Genomic DNA, 20,409 nt, shown 5'->3' with positions numbered 1-20,409 from the left:
TACAGAAAAATATAAGAATAAAAAGCACACTTTTATATACGTGTGGAAAATAGAGGGAAAAGTCACTGCAGCAGAATAAAACTGGAGCGGTCACGCTTATCTATTTTCAAACCAAGAAACTGGGAGAATGGTTTTCTGGTGAGAATAGGTTATCATCAAAAATTTTCATCTTTGGTGCATCCTCGGGTCACCACATTTCTTTCTCTTTTTGACCTTTTTACAGAAACTGTTGGTGGAATCACTTAGCAAATCGAGGACTTTATCAGACAGGCTCAGCAGACTGAGCTGGACCACAGTGCAGTTCCCCCCACAACTGTCAGTTCGTGCCCTCCTCTGTCCTTCATGTTCTTGCATGTACAGTCCATGTAATAAGTAAATGTAGTTCTCAGTCTCTGTCTGGTCTACTTTAGGCATTTCCCACTCCCAGTAGTATCTGATGACATATTGCTTTACATTTTATCTCTGGTTCACCTCCATCACAAGGAAACACTATCGTCTTGACTCTCTAATGCAGTATATTTGTTTCTCTGTTTAAACTCCACATGACCTCTGAAACAGATGACATGAGGACCTCTGTCTTAGACATTTCTCAGGTCTGGAGGGCATTTTGTGAGAATTTAGGAGCTAAGGTTGGTTTAGGGTTTGGATTTCATTCCCAGTTTAATAATGTTCATAGTCAAAATGGTCCAGGCAGTTGTCTTCTTTTTCACTCTGTTTGTCTTATGTGTCATAATAATACCAAAAACGCCACTTAATGTGTATATTAAAGTCAAAATAAAGCAATATAGAAACACAACAGATAAAATAAAGCCCATAAAAACTCAATTTAAAGTTTATACGAATAAAGAAAGAATTCTAAGAATGTGATGGTGCGTCACAGTGAATGTTTTTATGCTTTTTATGAAGCATTTCTTTGATGTTTTAGTTCCTGCAATTAGGGTGTACACCACATTTGATGCATTTTTTAGCAGCATATTCATTATTGTCTAATTTTAGTAACTCTTCAGAGAACAATGTGTGTTAAATTGCTTCCACATCAGAAGTACTATTGTAAATATCGTCTAGTTGAATGAGAGATGCGTTGTTCCTTTCTTTTTGAGGAGCTGTCCATGGTGCTGAGATTTTCCACCACTGCCTCTCTTTTGACAACATCTTGGCTCCATTTACATAGTATGCTATCCTGGGTGGGCAAGCCAGTGCTGTTTTATCACCTTGCTTACTCATTGTAGTGGGAGAAGCAAATTTGAATTCAAATACAGCCATGTTTGGATGTCCCTGCCTAAATGTTTTGTCGCTGTTCACTGGATGCAAAATGTCAGGCCACTTCATTTGTGTAATTGCATCTAAAAGCATACTCGCCTCCTTATTGGATGAGTAGAAATAAAATTTTCAAATTTGCAGACAGCAAGCTTTTTTTCCCCTGTGTGAAGTAATAAGATAAGAGAGTTGCTGGCTCAAAATCAAAAGTGACATCACTTGATAGTAGAAGAATCGGTATTAGTCCTGGGAGCTGTAAAGGAAAATCAGACAGCAACACAAAGAGGCTAAATAGTGCTGTTGCATGTCAAACTATCAGCAGAAATCAAAAACTTCAAGACACAGAGATAAAACCAGAGCCAAGGTGAGGGCATTATCACAGGGCAGAGCGGTATGCAGGGGCAGACAGAAAACCTAAGTCAAAGTGAATGTGAGACTGTGAGAGCAATATAGAGAGGTAGCAGAGGTAAGGCTGGGCAGGGAGGTTAAGTGAATTTCATCAGAGTGTTCTGTCTGAGGCAGAATCACAGACAAAGTGCAGTGGAGTATGACTGCACCGCCGTGCACCCGCACTAGACAGTACACCACAATTTGCTGTCCAACAGCCAGTTACAATCTATCAGTGGGTCCACACGGAAAATGGAAAAGGGAGGTGCTCCAAAGACAGCGTTACTGAAGGATCTGCAAAAGGACAAAAATGTTTAAAAAAAAGTTGAAGGGGACTTTAGCGTCATCATTTTTGAGGACTTACAGCAAACACAGTTTTGTGTGTTTGCGATCGTGGCTCAAGAGTTGGGAGTTCGCCTTGTAATCGGAAGGTTGCCAGTTCGAGCCCCGGCTCGGACAGTCTCGGTCGTTGTGTCCTTGGGCAAGACACTTCACCTACCGCCTGCTGGTGTTGGCCAGAAGGGCCGATGGCGCGATATGGCAGCCTCGCTTCTGTCAGTCTGCCCCAGGGCAGCTGTGGCTACAACTGTAGCTTGCCTCCACCAGTGTGTGAATGGGTGGATGACTGAGTGTGTAAAGCGCTTTGGGGTCCCTAGGGGGGACTAGTAAAAGCGCTATACAAATACAGGTCATTTACCATTTGTTTGATTTTAGTGAGAGACGCTCAAAAAACAGCAACAGCCTTTATCAGACATTCCTGACATTCCTACATTTCAAACTTCACTAAATCTTTTGTGTTAACGATTTCAACTACTGATCATATCGCATGTTAGGATTAAGATCATTTTTAACTGCAAAACCAAACTGATGTTCATGTGTAAATTCAGAGGCTTTTGTTGAGTGGCCAAGTACACACCTGTAAAAAACTGAAAGACCCGCATACAACTGAAAAAAATAAATAATTGTTCAAAAAAGACAATAATATTAAAGAAAACTTGAAGAAATGATGTGGGATAATAAAACCTAGAACCCAAACATTGTCTCACTGAGGAGAGAACCACCATCGTAGCTCCAGAAAGTTGTTTTATATTAGCACTGGCACACTGAGCCCAGGTGCTGTCTGAGTTGCTGATTGCCATCAATCAGGCCTCCTCTCAAGCGCTAACACATTCTCATTTTTGAGTTCTCACATAATGCAGTTTTGTCAGATGCCTTCTGTGACTCTTCATACGGTGTCCCCTGACGTCAGCGCCCTGATATCACAGTCTTTGGAGGGTGAAAGAAGTACTTTCAAAAAACACCAAGAAAATCTGGACAGTAAAGATTCAAAGATCATTTAGACCATTCAAAAACGTAGCAGACATAAGAGGGTAAAAGCAAAAAACTGAAAAACAGTTACATCACACGCATTCAGCATGACTGCAATAGAAAAGCTGCAGTTATTTGACATGCGAACATGTGCCATCCTCTGCTGCCCAATTACATCCATACAGTACATCCATTGCCCAGCTTTCTTTATTAAACATGACATGTTGGGTCTGTTGTTTAATCACCTCTCCTCACTCTGTGGCTGACTGCATGAGACAACAATCATCTTGTGGACGATCATCCTGGAGCCAATAAGGCGCAGTTAACCCAGTCAGTCTAACTCACACCTGACTGCTCCCCGTGCAGCTGACTGTAAGGAAACCAATTAATGCTGCTCTGCGTTTCTCCAGGGAAACAGGCAGTCAGGACCACCTGTGAAGCTGTGTGTGTGTGTCTGTGAAACAACAGGTGTACTTGTCTGTGAAGTCATGTACTTGTCTGTGAAGTAAAGGACTTTTTGAAAAGTAAGAAGAGATGATCTGCTCTGGCTAGAGCGGACTAATTGCCATGACTCATCAGCGGGAATCAGCTGACATTTCATTTAAGTGAAATTGTTGCATTTGCATTGGCTTCAGTCAGCTTGAGCTCTACATTTACTGCATTGGGCAGGGATAGCTCAGTAGGTAGAGTGGTTGCCCCATGATCGGAAGGTCGGGGGTTCGATTCCCCTTAACAGCTACCCTGAGGTACCCCTGAGCAAGGTACCGTCCCTACACACTGCTCCCCGGGCGCCCAATGGCTGCCCACTGCTTCACTAAGTGAATGGGTTAAATGCAGAGAGCAATTTCCCCACGGGGCTCAATAAAGTACAATAAAGTATTAAATCAAGTCACAGGAGACTTGTGTTGGAAAGCTATTTGCATAAATGTATGTGTCTGTGTGTTTACATTACAAATCACAAAAGTGACTGAACATTAACATCAAGTTTACAGTTTTTTCTTATTAGGAATTAATGACTCCATAAACCAGAAATTCAAGTTTGAAGCTCTACAACAATTCTAGTTTACTACAGTTAGATGTTCATTTAAGAATTCGCTGTTGCAATGTTATTGTCTTCAACAAGAACAACAACAACAACAACAATAACAATAATAACAAACTGATTCTCTTACCATTAAAAAAGTAATTCAGTTGTTGAGTGCTGAGTTGTTGCAATAGCACATTGGGTAAAAACTATGAGGTGCCGTAAGGGACATTATTACTGAAACGCTCTCACACACACTACTGAAACGCTCTCACACACACTACTGAAACGCTCTCACACACACTACTGAAACGCTCTCACACACACTACTGAAACGCTCTCACACACACTACTGAAACGCTCTCACACACACTACTGAAATTTTACCTCTCACACACACTACTGAAACGCTCTCACACACACTACTGAAATGCTCTCACACACACTACTGAAACGCTCTCACACACACTACTGAAACGCTCTCACACACACTACTGAAATTTTACCTCTCACACACACTACTGAAACGCTCTCACACACACTACTGAAATGCTCTCACACACACTACTGAAACGCTCTCACACACACTACTGAAATTTTACCTCTCACACACACTACTGAAACGCTCTCACACACACTACTGAAACGCTCTCACACACACTACTGAAACGCTCTCACACACACTACTGAAATTTTACCTCTCACACACACTACTGAAACGCTCTCACACACACTACTGAAACGCTCTCACACACACTACTGAAACGCTCTCACACACACTACTGAAATTTTACCTCTCACACACACTACTGAAACGCTCTCACACACACTACTGAAACGCTCTCACACACACTACTGAAACGCTCTCACACACACTACTGAAATTTTACCTCTCACACACACTACTGAAACGCTCTCACACACACTACTGAAATTTTACCTCTCACACACACTACTGAAACGCTCTCACACACACTACTGAAACGCTCTCACACACACTACTGAAACGCTCTCACACACACTACTGAAACGCTCTCACACACACTACTGAAATTTTACCTCTCACACACACTACTGAAACGCTCTCACACACACTACTGAAATGCTCTCACACACACTACTGAAACGCTCTCACACACACTACTGAAACGCTCTCACACACACTACTGAAATGCTCTCACACACACTACTGAAATGCTCTCACACACACTACTGAAATTTTACCTCTCACACACACTACTGAAACGCTCTCACACACACTACTGAAACGCTCTCACACACACTACTGAAATTTTACCTCTCACACACACTACTGAAACGCTCTCACACACACTACTGAAACGCTCTCACACACACTACTGAAACGCTCTCACACACACTACTGAAATGCTCTCACACACACTACTGAAACGCTCTCACACACACTACTGAAAATCCAAGGCATTTCAGTTGAACAGGAAGGCGTTTCAGTTGAACAGGAAGGCATTTCAGTTAAACAGGAAGGCGTTTCAGTTGAACAGGAAGGCATTTCAGTTAAACAGGAAGGCGTTTCAGTTGAACAGGAAGGCATTTCAGTTAAACAGGAAGGCGTTTCAGTTGAACAGGAAGGCATTTCAGTTAAACAGGAAGGCGTTTCAGTTAAACAGGAAGGCATTTCAGTTGAACAGGAAGGAGTTTTAGATGAACAGGAAGTTGTGTCCAGACCAGGAAAGTGAAGGAAAAAGTGGTACACTTCAAACCACTACACAGATGTCTACTCAGCAACCTGCTAGTAGCCTAAGTGAAGCAGCCGCATTACTCAACAGTATATTATCCTCAGCAGAGACCATCAGAACTTTGTCAAATGCCACAGTCGTGGGGCAGCAACCTGTTGCAAGTACCAGTGTGGACGGACTGGATAGTCACTTAACATCCCTCTTTCCCTCACGTCAACGTAGCAGCTTGCCCATGCCAGCGACATCTACAGTCAGGAGAGAATGTGCACCTGCACCACGTTATCAAACTCGGCAATGCTTCGGCAGCTGGACATCAGGCACCAGAAGAAAAAGGTAGTTACAAAGTTTAATGAGTTTGTATTCACTTGCCTGAAATGGGGCCATATGTAATAGTCTGATATTTAATAATATACTGCAGGGCTCGCAAAATCGCTAGCCCGACGTCCTGGGGCTAGCGATTTTTCCAGGCTACCAAAATCTATCTCTGCCCTGCCCGTCGGGCTATCGTAGGAAGGAAAAATATATGTCTATGCTTTTGCATTCTTTCGGAAATGTAGCTGGGTAATTATGTCATTGGCATCGGTGAGCCACTGTCAATATGTGACATATTGAAATCGCGTTTGAATTTGCGCTTGTTTTTTGCTTTCACTTTGCAATTATGTGTTATGCAACTGTGTATAGAGAGCGACAGTACTGATTGGTGAGTGATGATAATTTGCGCACCAATTCCTCTGACATCGTCTTATCAATCGTTAGCTTACTATGCAAACATGACAAGTGAAATCTCCCGCAGCTTAAACATGTGAGAGGTTGATCGCGCAGAGAATCGCTGAGCGTTATGTATGTATGTGTGTGTGTGTGTGTGTGTGTGTGTGTGTGTGTGTGTGTGTGTGTGTGTGTGTGTGTGTGTGTGTGTGTGTGTGTGTGTAAAAGCAGCAGGATTTATATTTTAGTTCTGCTGAGCCAAATAAGACAGGTCAGGGTGAAGAAGTGACAGCCAAAGAAAAACTTACCACAAAACGGAAAAGTTATGACAAATCAGACTATAAGGCAAAAAGAAAGTGCAGCTTTATGGTTTCATGGACAAAAGAATTTCTGTGGCAGCAATATGACGAGCTAAATAACCAGGGCTGCACATAAGTGGTCCGCAGGTGCGCATTCGCTGTCAAAACAAAAGACACGCACAAGATAAGAAGTTGCAACGCGTGTTTGCGTACATAGGATTTTCTGGAGGAGGACAGACATTTGTTTAGAACTCTTAAAGATGTCGAAGAAGCTCCTTTAAGCAATTACTTTGGTTTTCCTCCACCTCCAAAGAAATGTCAGAAGGAGTCCGAACCACAAAAGAAGCACGTATTCTCGGAAAAGTATAAAAAAAAGTATATAAAATTAACCCTTATGTTTGCCTAACTACAACAATTTTGTCTATGAAAGCATTCTGTGTAGGGGTTTGGATAGTGTTCTGCTGTCTGCATCTCAGTATTATTAGTTATCACTTGCTGTTGTTTATGGTATCTAATATTTATATTTCAGAGCTATGGCCCAGCAGCATGACCATTTCAACAAAGATGTTATACTACTTCCAACTCCATCATGGGGAGTAGTGTGCAAACAAGGTTCAAAATTATGGTTACACAAACATGGGCACATCCTCAGTGCTTTTGAATTCCAGAAGACCTGGGACAACCAAACTGTCGTGAAACACCTCAAGGAAAGCTTTGGTGAACGCCTTCCAGAGGATGTCAGGTAAAATACTATTGTTTATTGTTACTGTGTGTATTCATGTAATGACTTGTACTTAAAGATAATATACCAAAGTAAAGAAGTTTAAAATATCATTCATCATTATAAAAACATATGACTATACCAGTAGAATTTAAGTCATAAAAGCATACACACAAACAGAACAATATATAATAAAATATTTAACTAATACTTAAAATATTTAACTAATTAGCAATTGCTGTTGTCCCTATTTATTTTTTGTAGCCTCGAGTTTCTAATGGCTTGTGGCAATAAGCTGGTGTCTCCAAAGCTCCAAGTTGGTCAGGAGCTGAATGGGATGCTGATCCTAAAGGTTTTTAAAACCAAAGCCCTCTATGTAAGGCCATCAAGGACACTTTTAGTAAGTTACTAAAAGAATGAAAAGTAATCATGATTTGGGAAAAAACATGTCAACAATTGGGCTTCTAACAAAATAGAATATATTTATTTAAAACAAGTGTTTGGGAGCAATCAATATGGATATTTCTTATTTTAATCTTTTTAAGATAAGCTATAATTACTTGCTTTTGATATATGTTTTTGGTCTTTTTCTGTTGAAGAGTGAATCAGATGAAGACAAAGATCCTTCCCACATCAGCTCCAAATCAGCATTAAGCAGTTGTGCAACTGATAAGGACAGTGACAATGATTGTTTTGAAGTTGATAGTTCAAAAATCCAACAAGACATGAGCAGCCAAGTCACTACAAGGTTAAGAAGTCATGTTAAAGGTGATAACCCTGGCACTAGCAGTGATGAAGAAGATGATACTGGGACCAACTGTATTCGAAGGAGTGTTGGTAAAAGGCAACGAGCAAAGCAAGGAAGTGATGGGAACAGCATTTGTGATGAAGGCTACATGGCAAGAAGTGATGACAAACCTAGCACAAGCAGTCACAGCAGAGATTTCAATGCAAGAAGTGAAGACATCCCTGCCATGAGCGTTAATGATGAAGATTATTCTTCATATTTAACTCTCGTGGCATCGCTTTCTGGCGATTCTTCAGATGATGAGGATTTAAATCAAGCTATAATTGCGAGCTTGGAGAATCAGATGTGAGTAACAAACATACAGAATTTGAGTTTGAGACATAATTTGGGCTTTCCAGAATTGTCAAATCAATATAAACCTTTAAAGCTTTAACTCTCTATGATCAGTGTGACACATATTCTCAAATTCTGTAACATGACTACATGGCTGATATATTTTATTTTCTGTTTTATTTTCTTTTTTTAGTGCAGAAAAAGTCCCTGTTCAAGAGATACTGCTGGAACTATCAAGCAAAATTAGCACAAAACAGCAGTGCAAATTTAATATAAATCGCTCTGCTGTGTGGGAGGGAGCCTTGCGTGGTTTTCAAAGGCTATCTTATGATCCCAACTTGATGATCTGTGTGAAATTCTCAGATGATATGGGGAAAAATGAGGAAGGGGTTGATTTAGGTGGGCCAAGGAGGGAATTCTTGAGACTATTGATGGACACCATTGCCAGGTCAGCCATGTTTGAGGGGAAAGAAAACTGCAAGAACTTGGCTCTTGACAGTACTGGTAATTACCTATTTTTCTAAGATTAATAGTGGGAACTGTTTAACTGATATTTATTTTTACAGGCAACATTACTGACAATTTTGCTTTTCCTTTTATTCTGTTGCTTTGCAGCTCTCAGAGGGGACTGGTACTACATCTCTGGGAGAGCCATTGCAGTGAGCTTGGTACATGGTGGTCCACCACCTAACTTTCTGTCACCAACAGTATTTTCCCTTCTGGTTGGAAATTCAGCAAATCCAGCCCTGGAAGACATAGCTGACCTGGAACTCTTTGAAAAAGTCCGAAAGGTCTCTATATGTTTATTTTATAAATCTTATAGTGAATTGAAAATAGTTTGTGTTCCAGTTTTCTTTTGCAGGGAATGTTTATCCGGATCAGTCTGGCCATTGCTGAATGCCAAGTTTTTATATTTTGCTGCTATATTAAACTAAGATTCAGTAGATAAGGGTAGACGAAAGAGTATATTTTATCATTTTTTTAAGCACATTGTAAACATATTAAAAAAATATGTGTAGTCATTTGACTTCCAATGTACGCGCGGGCATATTGTGATTGTGTAGACCACTGGTGGCTGGGTTCCTTCTAATAGGTTATAAGACTACTGAGTAACTTCCATAACAAGCCCTTCCTCTGCTCTTTGTGATGCTAGATATCTCAAAGTACAACCCTTGAGGACCTTGAAAAGTCAAAAGAACCTCTGCTTGATTACTTGGCCAATGCAGGATGCCTGAGGCCTATGCGTTCACTAAGAGACAGGGATCTGCTGGTACATGATATTGTCATGTTTCAGGTCATCCACAGGGTTCAAGGTCCATTTCAAAGGTATTTTGGTATTCTGTGTTTTTCAGATTAATTAAAATGTGATAAAAATCTTACCTATTAATCAAAATGGCCAGTTAATAACCTAGTATAACTGATTGTGCCAAATTGATAATATACAATTAACTTAGAAGCATGAAATTGCAGAATTATTGAATAAAATTTCTTTGTGCTGTTTATCCAGATTTTGTGAAGGTCTGAAAACTCTTGGGGTTCTCGAGAAAATGAGGAGGCATCCAGACAGTTTTCGCCCGCTGTTCTGCTATGAGCCACATATGCTGACTGCTGACCAGGTGGATGATCTTTTCAACATTCATCTATCTCCAGAAGGAAGCAACAGAAGAGCTGCTGAGGAGACAGTTGTTACCTTCTGGAGAGACTATCTCCAAGATGCAGAAGGTAATTGTCACTTTAGTGCACAATAAATAGATGTAACGATTTATAGGTTAGCATTTCTGAAATCTTTATTTTAAATAACATACTCATATAACAATAACACCACATTACCCTCTTGGTTGTAGTAACATTTTTACATAGTTCTTTGAGACTATTGAAAGATGAAAAGCATGCTCTATAGTCATTGCAATAACAGTCATTAAGATTCTTGCTTTAGATTTGTACTCACTGACAATTTATGTTGGCCAAATGAAATAACCTTTTAACACTTTTTTCCTTCTCTGTTTTATGCAGAAGAAGAAGGACCTTCCAAATTACAGAAGATATTGGCCTTTGCAACTGGAGCAACTGCGGTGCCACCTATTGGCTTTTCCCCAGCACCCTCGATTGAGTTCATTCATAGAGGAGACGATGACTTCTCTTCTACACCAATTTTCCCTCTTGCCAACATGTGTGTTAACTGCATTAGGCTGCCACTGCATGTTTCATACCAGCTGTTCAAGGAGAAGTTTGATTTTGCATTAGGTAACACTTACGGCTTTGGCAGGGTATGAACACATTATGCTGGAGGAGTTTGCGTGTTTCTCTTTTGTATTGGTCTCTCTTTTGATTCAAAGTGAGTATTGAGTATTAACTTGTTAAGGTTTTAATATTTCCAAATTTACCTGCCTCAGTCAAATTGATGTTTTAAGACATCAATTTGACAAGAAGTGATTGTTCTTCAGGATTCATACCAATTGTTTAACAGCACGTCAGAAGTTAATTTAGATTGTTGAGTTTGAATATACAAAATTTGTGTCACTTTACTCATTTCATGTGTATGTCCATCGGTTTTTGATTTGGTTGTCTTTGTGTCTGTTTATTCTTCTGCCTGTGTCAGTTTCTGTTTGACAACAGAGCTGTCATTTTATCATTTTAAAGAAAATGGTTTCAATATGTTAGTTTCGATCACATATGTTTTCTGAAATGTTTTTTTTATATATCTTTTTTTTATTTTTTGCAAAATATTTTATTTAATGTAGAAGGTGTAAAAGTGAAGAAAACACATCTATTCCATGATTTCCATCATTTTCTAATGGATTCACTTGTTGAATTATGTTCATTGCAGTCTCATTTATGTTGATGTCAATAGCTGGAATATTGACATTATTGTTTGTTTGAAGTTCTGGTAATGGCCCTTCTTCATCAACGCCATAATAGTTATCAACATGAAAAATGTCATTTATAAACGACAGGATTCCCACATTGTTTGTGACACCTGTATGCCACAGCTGAAGAGGGGTCTGTCCTCCTTGTGTAGAGAGACCATGGTTGTTCCACTGATTGACAAATTCTGTTAATGCTCTTTCAATCCTTGGCAAATAAACATAATGCAGACAAAAAAGATGTAGCTCATTCAGTGAATCCAACATACCCTGTTCTTCCATAAAGTTAAAGATATTTATAAAGTGTCTTGATACAACTCTGTTGAGTTCTGCCCACAGTCTTTCAATTCTTTGGTTATGTACTGAAACACCTGTAATAACACTGCCTACTCCTCTTCTCTGTAACATAAAACGAGCAACCTGTATATTTTCCATACCATGATCACACCTGACCCTTAAGGGCAAACCAAAGTTTTGTATTCCTTCCAAAAATAATGACAAGACACTTGAGGCTCTGTTATTGGATAAGCAACGTAAGTATATGATAGTTCGGCTGAAGCCATCAACACAGCCATGCAGGACCAAGCGCCATCTAATCAATTTGTGGTTGCCGTCAAAATGCCTGTTGAGAGATCAGAAAGCATTACTACAGTTCCACATGTTTGTTCATATTATTTAGTAGTGAATTCCTGACCCTGTACTTAAACAAAAACTAGAGGTTTCATTTTGTACATTTACTTCAACAACAGCACACCTCTGTCTCTCACACACACACACACACACACACACACACACACACACACACACACACACACACACACACACACACACACACACACACACACACACACGTGCACACACATACACACAGTGGCATAAAATGTCTTTTTCCACACTACGTTTACCTGGCACAATTGATGTTAGAGATTAAAATTGTGATGTAAAATAAAGGATTAAACAACTCAACAGTATATACATTAGACAACATCTAAATTTATGTACTATGAATCCCCCAAATATTTAACATACTTATATCAATTTCAGTTTTTTTGGTTATTGTTATTTTTTTATTATTATTATCTTATGCTGATCATATAGATTAACTTCAGTAATGTTTTGAATGAAGGACCATTAATTTTGATGTATTGTGTTAATACTTTTAAACACAAGGCCTGATCATTTGTTTCAAACCAGTGAACTTACCATAAGTGGTTGGGGGCCTGAACACTATAGATCCTTCGCCTTATCGCATGACGACGTCTAAATGCACGTCCAATAGGATCCACTTCCTGTAGACTTTGTCTGACCCTCCAACGTTGAACTCTTAAGCCACGAGATCTCAGACTTCCAAGAATGTATACTTCCCCTGCATTTGGAGTGTTCTGTAGGATATCCGTCACAAGGCCATTCAGTTCTTGATTTGAAATATCCACATAGCTTAATGGCTCAACTCCCAAAGTTTGTCTGTGTCTGTACAGGGTTCTTCGACTTATTCCAAAGCATGATGCAATTCTCTGCCATGTCATACCAATGGAAACAAAGTGAGAAATCTGTTCAGCAGATATAGTGTATCGTGGCCGACCTGGATGACCACTCAAGGTGGTTGGGGGTAACAATCTGTGGGTCACATAAGCAGATCTCTGTCTAGCATCATATTCATGTAGCAAGCTGCAAAAGCATCTATACAAGGATTGTAGTAGGTTGGTGGCAACCCTATTATTGGGATCATATCGAGATACAGCAGCAAGAAATTCTGATAGAGTTCGTGTATGATCATCTAGCTCTCTATAAAGCCGCTCTTGTCTGATATTGTCCGAATTTTCATTTTGGAGCGCCCCAATACATTGCAGAGCACAAGTAAAAAATCTTTCAACATCTTCTTCATTGGTTCTCACCTCAAAAAACAAAGAAAGTATGTAAAAAATGACAAGGATCTGATGTAATTTCATTGTAGATGAGGTACTGTCAGACACAGTCTTTCCAGATTATACGGGCAGCTAGCATAGCCAGGATGCCCCGACTTGTTGCAATAGGCTGCTACCCTACAACAATGTTTGGATAGTCACTGATGAAGGCAAAATATTTTTCAATTATACCTCTAACAGACTGTTGTCGACGTCACCGCGGTGTTAGCTGTGCATTAATGTGTTATTTGTTTTTCCTCACCTTCCTGTGCAGCTAAAATGCCTTCCTGTTCAATTGAAATCCTCTTGGTTTTCATTAGTGTGTGTGAGAGCGTTTCAGTAGTGTGTGTGAGAGCGTTTCAGTAGTGTGTGTGAGAGCGTTTCAGTAGTTTGTGTGAGAGCGTTTCAGTAGTGTGTGTGAGAGGTAAAATTTCAGTAGTGTGTGTGAGAGCGTTTCAGTAGTGTGTGTGAGAGCGTTTCAGTTGTGTGTGTGAGAGGTAAAATTTCAGTAGTGTGTGTGAGAGCGTTTCAGTAGTGTGTGTGAGAGCGTTTCAGTAGTGTGTGTGAGAGGTAAAATTTCAGTAGTGTGTGTGAGAGCGTTTCAGTAGTGTGTGTGAGAGCATTTCAGTAGTGTGTGTGAGAGCGTTTCAGTAGTGTGTGTGAGAGCGTTTCAGTAGTGTGTGTGAGAGGTAAAATTTCAGTAGTGTGTGTGAGAGCGTTTCAGTAGTGTGTGTGAGAGCGTTTCAGTAGTGTGTGTGAGAGCGTTTCAGTAGTGTGTGTGAGAGGTAAAATTTCAGTAGTGTGTGTGAGAGCGTTTCAGTAGTGTGTGTGAGAGCGTTTCAGTAGTGTGTGTGAGAGCGTTTCAGTAGTGTGTGTGAGAGGTAAAATTTCAGTAGTGTGTGTGAGAGGTAAAATTTCAGTAGTGTGTGTGAGAGCGTTTCAGTAGTGTGTGTGAGAGCATTTCAGTAGTGTGTGTGAGAGCGTTTCAGTAGTGTGTGTGAGAGGTAAAATTTCAGTAGTGTGTGTGAGAGCGTTTCAGTAGTGTGTGTGAGAGCATTTCAGTAGTGTGTGTGAGAGCGTTTCAGTAGTGTGTGTGAGAGCGTTTCAGTAATAATGTCCCTTACGGCACCTCATAAAAAACCCCCAACCCCCAAGGAAACAAAAGGAGCAAATAAAACCAAATACTATGGGATGGATAAGAGTTAAGGGGACATGGTTGTTGAAACATTATCTACCTTAAAGCCACCCTGCCAGCCCAGACAAGATTCCCAATCAAAGCCGTCACATAAGCCTGTGAGACTAAAAGTAGCAGCTAATCAAATCGATCCTTCATTTCCCTGCTGGGCTGCTGCTTCCAGAGCATGATGGATGCACACCTCGGTTTCATTAAAAAGCTGGTTCCTCCTTTTTCTCAACACAAAGGCAGAATAAATAGGAGCCAGAGCTGACTACAATACCTCAATCAGAACCCCTGTGTCATCAATAGTCATTCAAAATTAGGAAGAGCAGATGACAGCATGTGATACTGTTGTAAGACCTCAAGTACAGCTGTAGTGGGGCTTCAGAAATAGCCCCAGATTACATTTTTTTTAAAAATTATGGTATATACTTCCTTCTGACATTTAAATACTCAAAGGTGAGAGTTTGAAAAAGAAATTTGAATCAATTTAAGAGATAAAACCAAACATAGCCATAAAACAGAACACATGAAACAGGAAAATAGTGCTGAAGTTATGCTCAAATATTGTCACCTTCCAATGCAAATCTTTGTTTTTAAAGATAGTACTGTTTCAGGTCAACATTGTGCATCTTTGCAACACATCTCTTTAAAATTGTTGTTTTGAAAGGCTAGTCTAAATCTGTTCTAAACAAAAACAATCAAAAACACATACAGAAAACAAACTCATGTAGCACTAATGTCTTAATGTCTAATCTCTGTTGATCATACAAACAGCAGTAACAACACTTTAATAAAGTCAGTTAAATGCGATCCAGGATCTGATGGCTTGGAGGTTCTTTTAGATCAATCTGCCGAATACATCGATTTATACCCAACATTGCTAATTATTTCAACTGTCACACACAAGGCTGAAACCAAAGGATCAAAATGGGTTACATAGACTTCCTATCATCAAGTTATCATTGACTTATTTAGTAGAGACCTTCATTGGGTCTGCCTTTGATCCAGTTTGGACTTTGGGGAAGTCACTTTTAAATGTGATGCAGACTGATCAGAGCAGGTGCTTATTTAATCACTAAAAAGAATTGAGTCTTTAAAGTCTTTCCTTTGATTGGTTGCTACAGCTTTAGAGAACTTTTTCATTTTAGGCCCTTTTCTTAACATGCCTTTATGTTTTTGAAATGCCTTTAAAAATAGCTCATATTAGAAACTGTTTCACTTATGTTTTTATTATCATGAACAATTACAATTATCTGAATTTCACATTTACATCTAATGCCAGAGCTGGGAGTACTCAATTCTAATCATTTTTAATATCAGCTGTGCATTTTTAAACTGGTTTCCTGCACATGAACATTCTTTGAACAAAAGCTTTTGAACAAAGGTTTTATCTATGTTTTCTATGCCTTGTTGTGGTAAAGTATTTTTATATTTATATTTGAATAAAATTTTCTAATTTTTGCTCTCTTTGCTGTGACAGTTGTCCCTGTGCTATCAAACATGGAACTAATTCTGACCATTTTTAAAGCACTGTATCAAAATTTAGAAATTTGCCACAATGGTTTCACTATCAAAAGTATTTTAGTATGTAATGCTAACACTACAGCACTGTAACTATATTTATCAGCCATACCTATAGTGTACACTTTACCTATACTAAAGATATAAAAAGTCTACGTGTAAAAATATAAGATTTCAAACACACTACTGAATAGAAACATTGTAGTTAAATATGTTTTCGCTCTTTATTCTGGTGATCGAGTTCCTAGATACAAGAAGTAAGCAAAGTGCTGCATAATCACAAATGTGTCAATACAGATGGACGGCTGTGGCCCAGGAGTTAGAAGTAGGGGTGTCTACCAGTCACAAAGTATTTGGTTTGATCCACAGTTACTCTGGTCTGCATACTAAGGAAATTCTGTCATCAGGAAATACTAATCCTTGAATTCCCCCTGATGTATTCATCAGCGTGTGACTGTATCCATGAAAGTTAGACAAGGTGCTTAGATAGAAAAAAGAAAAACACTTTTATGAACATGTATGTGATTGAGTGAATGAGGCTTGTAGTAAAAAGCACTCTGAGTGCTCATTTTCTAGTAGAAAAGTGCTATATAAGTACCAGTCCATTTACAGGTGTTCAGCATGGTGACACTTTTAAGCACTGACATATGGCCACTAAGGGCAGTAGTATATCCTTGCACCATATCAAGATACAATCAGTACCTGGCTTCAAAAACAGCATAAGCCCAAGTTTCCATATACACAACAAGCAGAACCTTAGACCAGATGGGCTACAGCATCAGAAGACCACTTTTGTCAGCTAAGAACACTAAACTAGAGATACAATTTGTATGGGTTAAGCAAAATGGACAATAAAAAATATTGCCTAGTCGGATGAGTCCTGAATTTTGCTACGACATTGAGATGGTAGAGGTGGAATTTGGTGGAAACAATATGAAATCATGAATCTGCCTTGCCTTGTATCAACAATTCGGACTGGGAGAGGTGGTCCACATTATATGTCCATCCATTTATGGCCACAGTGTACTTATCTTCTGATAGTTGCTTCCTGTAGGGTAATGACCCATGTTTCAAATGGCGTATTTAAGGTTAGAAAACATCATCTTTAATTAGATGTTTTGGTTGGTTTTTACTTAATTTCTGTCTACATGATTGCTTCTTCACCACTAACTGAAGCTTTTCCCATCGCTCCTGCTGCAGTCCTGTACATCGGAATGTTCATACCGATGTCTTCCTTATCTGCCTCTGATGGCAGCGTTTTGATTTCTGTACGGAGTCTGACTCTGTCCCTGAACTCTGCTTCGTCTGCCTCTCTTAGCTCCCTGTGGATTGTCCGCTCCATTTCAAACACATCATGACCTGAGCTCACCCGCAACCACTCAGGTATACACACTTCTCTCCAGACACACACATTAAACAAATGAACTGATAAACGCAGACCATCGTGTCACCTTTTTGAGTATGCATATTTGTATAAGATCAACTTGTTATTGTTTGTCGACACTGTCCTCGAGTCAGCATTTCATGTTATGGAAACACACTCACACACACCTAGGCAGCCTCTCTCACCTTCTGAGTGCTCTGCCTCTCTTAGTTAGGGCTGAAGAGGCTTTTTGTAGCCTTGAAATAAGAAGCTTTTCACAGTGTGCCTGACAGAGAGCACCCATGAGGGAGGTTGGATAGGTCTGGGCTGAGTACAAGGTGAGAGGGCTTCGGGCTGACATGCCCACAGTGTCCAATTGGATTAGACTCTGGATAAAAGTGTGGTGGAGGGGGTCACCAAGAGGTGAGCACACTGGCTCTGGGGACCACAGACTGATGCAAAATAAGCAAGATGTCACAACAAGGCCAACCATGGCATGTAGCCAAACATGAAGAGGCATGGATGGATTAAATGTACATTTTGAATTGATGAAAAGTGCTTTTTGCTCCACTAGGAGTGGTGAGTTTGAAGAAATTGGCTTATTTTGTCTTTCCCACCAACATTTTGCTCCCAAGAAAGAGCCCTCTGTAGCAGTTTGCCAATTTTTCATAGTATTTGCTATGAATATTTATTGTATCTAAAGGGTTCATTATCACACATGTTAAAGAGAGCTTGATAATGGAGATAATGGAGATAATCGATATCTCCATTATCAAGCTCTCTTTTTCACAAAACAGTCCAGTCTTCATGTCCTGTGGTGATTGGTGATTTCCTAGCGCTGAAGCCACCATACTGGATCAATCAGTGTCTATCTAATAACTTTTTTAGCTACATGCTAGAATCCCGATATCTTAAATCCAGAAAGGTAAGTGTTATGTCAAATAAAAATATCATATTTTTAGCTTTTAGGGAGGGTAAATGGACTGGTTCTTTTAAAGTGCTTTTCTACTTGACCACTCAAAATGCTTTATATAACATGTCTCATTCACACAATCACTTATTTCTATGTCTAAGTGCTTTTTAGCTACCATTCACACTCCAGTGAATGCATCAGGAGCAACTCAGGGTTTAGTGTCTTTTTTTTTTTTTTTTTTTTTTTTTCAGAATCAGAATGGGTTTATTGCCAGATGTTGAGGTTTACAACATTAGGAAATTGCTGCGGTGCTTCAGTGCAAACAATAAGAATTAAAGTGCTATGTAGAAAGAAAGATATGTGCATGAGATATACATGAGATATATACATGAGAATAAGAATTATGAGTGCTACGTAGAAAGATATATACATGAGTGCAGGTGGTGATCAGTGCCAGACATGAAATGATGCAGTGAAATGATGTCTTGCCCAAGGATACTCTGGCATTCAGACAGGAGCAGTCAGGGATTAAACCACCAACCTTCCAATTAGTAGATGACCTGCTCTTTCACCTGAATCAGTCATGTTTAATATTTAAGGAGGTAAAGTAGTGCTTCTTAACCCTCTCAAGGCAGGCGTTGCAGATTTGCAACAGTTAAAAGCTAACAACCTGATTACCCCACATACATATTTTATGATATTTTTTTACTCAGAATTACCACTGCAGGTATTCTTTTGTGCATTAGCAACAAAAACTTAATTTGAGCCCGAGAGGGTTAAAGGAAGAACAAGGGTGTTCAATGTTTTTTTCCACAAGCCTTCTCTAACACCTTTAGGTAAAACTGCCACAGTTTTAAAAAACAAGGCTGGGAGCTTGTTAACAGTGCTTACTGCGTTTGCTATTGTCTACTAAACAAACTTGTAAGAATGTTAGCTTATCTTCTTCCTCTTCTTCTCAGAGCACAAAACTCACCTGCGGCAGGTGGGATAGGAGATGGATTTGGAGATGCAAAGATTTTACTGTACCAGAACATGGATTTGAGTGGCTGCATTTCACATCTATAACAGGTGAAACACTGTTCCTTTTGCAGCAGAATATATAATAAATGAATTTTGCCAAATTAGAAAGGGACAATTTATATAATATCAGATCATTAATGAGGATTAATCTGTCACTGTTTGCATTTTCACATTTGATCTACCCACATGGGTTGCTGTTTCAGCTCTACTGTCATCCATATGTTGACTTCACTGGATATTATATTCTTTTATCCTCCTTTTGTTTACCAACCAACCTCTAACCCACCCACCACCATCATCTCTACATTTAGTCATTGCATAGTTTAGTCTGGCTGTCAATGGTAAGAACTATGCTATAGGTAAAGGCCAGACGATTTAAAAAATATTAAAAAAGCATAGATTTATAGACCAAGGTGTAGAACTGAAGGTTTAATAGATTGCAGATGTAGTGAGGCAGAAGATGATGGTTTGACTCAGCGCACTTAAACAGACTTGAACTTTTGACTTGGGAAACATAATAACTGAAAATAAAGGTGGATAGTCAAGCGTTAATGCCCTCTAATACTGAGATTATGCCATTTTACATCCTGGTTATAAAACTGTTTTGCACTGCAGCTTTATTACTATACTACTTATTTCCTGGTGGTGATGCAGTTGTAGACAAATATCACTGTCCCCCACCCCCAACCAGGTGTCCATTGACTGTGCCCATTTTAAAATAAAAGACAAAAAAAGTGTGCAATTTTATTTTGTTCTGCTAGATCACACAGACCCAGGTTTAAAAGAACTTTAGCATATTACACAGAGGACAACAAGCTGCCAGAGCGTGGAGAGCTTCATTAATGCAGAGTAAAGAGCCAAGGGCTACAATAGCAAACACACAGAGAGACAGCATTTGTCATAATTATCTCCTTTTTTGTGCCATTTGAGCCAGCGTGCGGTAATTCATTATGGCTCTAGCTCTTCATACAGGGAAATGTTTGAAGAATAACGTCCGACATGAGGAGCTGTGATGGTCTGATGGGGGCAGAAAAAAGCTCATTACCATTATTATGTGTGCATACAAAGGTTAGACTGGTTATTGAGGTCCAGCAGCGGCCTTTTAAAAAAATCAAATAACAGAAAACGCATGTTTGTTCTGTCAGTT

General features: G+C 39.4%; 3 protein-coding genes across 7 annotated transcripts in view; 1 reads left to right on the top strand and 2 right to left on the bottom strand.

The window, feature by feature from the left end:
• Window positions 1–20,409, bottom strand: part of sorcs2 (sortilin-related VPS10 domain containing receptor 2) — a 387,417-nt gene that overhangs the window by 252,307 nt on the left and 114,701 nt on the right. The gene's annotated exons all lie outside the window — the stretch shown is intronic.
• On the top strand, window positions 5,606–10,775 carry LOC146675475 (uncharacterized). Its single transcript, XM_085400488.1, has 9 exons — window positions 5,606–6,024; window positions 7,225–7,437; window positions 7,681–7,816; window positions 8,016–8,509; window positions 8,691–9,001; window positions 9,113–9,288; window positions 9,651–9,823; window positions 10,005–10,219; window positions 10,511–10,775. The coding sequence occupies exons 1-9, from the start codon at window positions 5,657–5,659 to the stop codon at window positions 10,768–10,770; spliced, it is 2,346 nt and encodes a 781-aa protein (XP_085256614.1). The 5' UTR covers window positions 5,606–5,656; the 3' UTR covers window positions 10,771–10,775.
• LOC146675474 (uncharacterized) lies at window positions 11,221–13,447 on the bottom strand. The gene is made up of 2 exons (XM_085400489.1): window positions 12,565–13,447; window positions 11,221–11,983 (listed from the first exon to the last, which is right to left on the bottom strand). The coding sequence occupies exons 1-2, from the start codon at window positions 13,308–13,310 to the stop codon at window positions 11,230–11,232; spliced, it is 1,500 nt and encodes a 499-aa protein (XP_085256615.1). The 5' UTR covers window positions 13,311–13,447; the 3' UTR covers window positions 11,221–11,229.

The sequence above is a fragment of the Rhamphochromis longiceps genome, linkage group LG3 (assembly GCF_057381845.1).
Source record: "Rhamphochromis longiceps isolate RC_006_pf linkage group LG3, R_longiceps_female_GT1.1, whole genome shotgun sequence".
Lineage (NCBI taxonomy): Eukaryota > Metazoa > Chordata > Actinopteri > Cichliformes > Cichlidae > Rhamphochromis > Rhamphochromis longiceps.
This window is presented reverse-complemented; position numbering and strand designations above follow the sequence as displayed.

Coding starts and splice junctions, on each gene's coding strand:
- LOC146675475 (XM_085400488.1), top strand. CDS start 5,657: ATGAACAGGAAGTTGTGTCCAGACCAGGAAAGTGAAGGAAAAAGTGGT. Junction 7,438..7,680: donor CGCCTTCCAGAGGATGTCAG/GTAAAATACTAT, acceptor TATTTTTTGTAG/CCTCGAGTTTCTAATGGCTT. Junction 9,002..9,112: donor CTTGGCTCTTGACAGTACTG/GTAATTACCTAT, acceptor GTTGCTTTGCAG/CTCTCAGAGGGGACTGGTAC.
- LOC146675474 (XM_085400489.1), bottom strand. CDS start 13,310: ATGAAATTACATCAGATCCTTGTCATTTTTTACATACTTTCTTTGTTT. Junction 11,984..12,564: donor CAGGCCCCCAACCACTTATG/GTAAGTTCACTG, acceptor ATCTCTCAACAG/GCATTTTGACGGCAACCACA.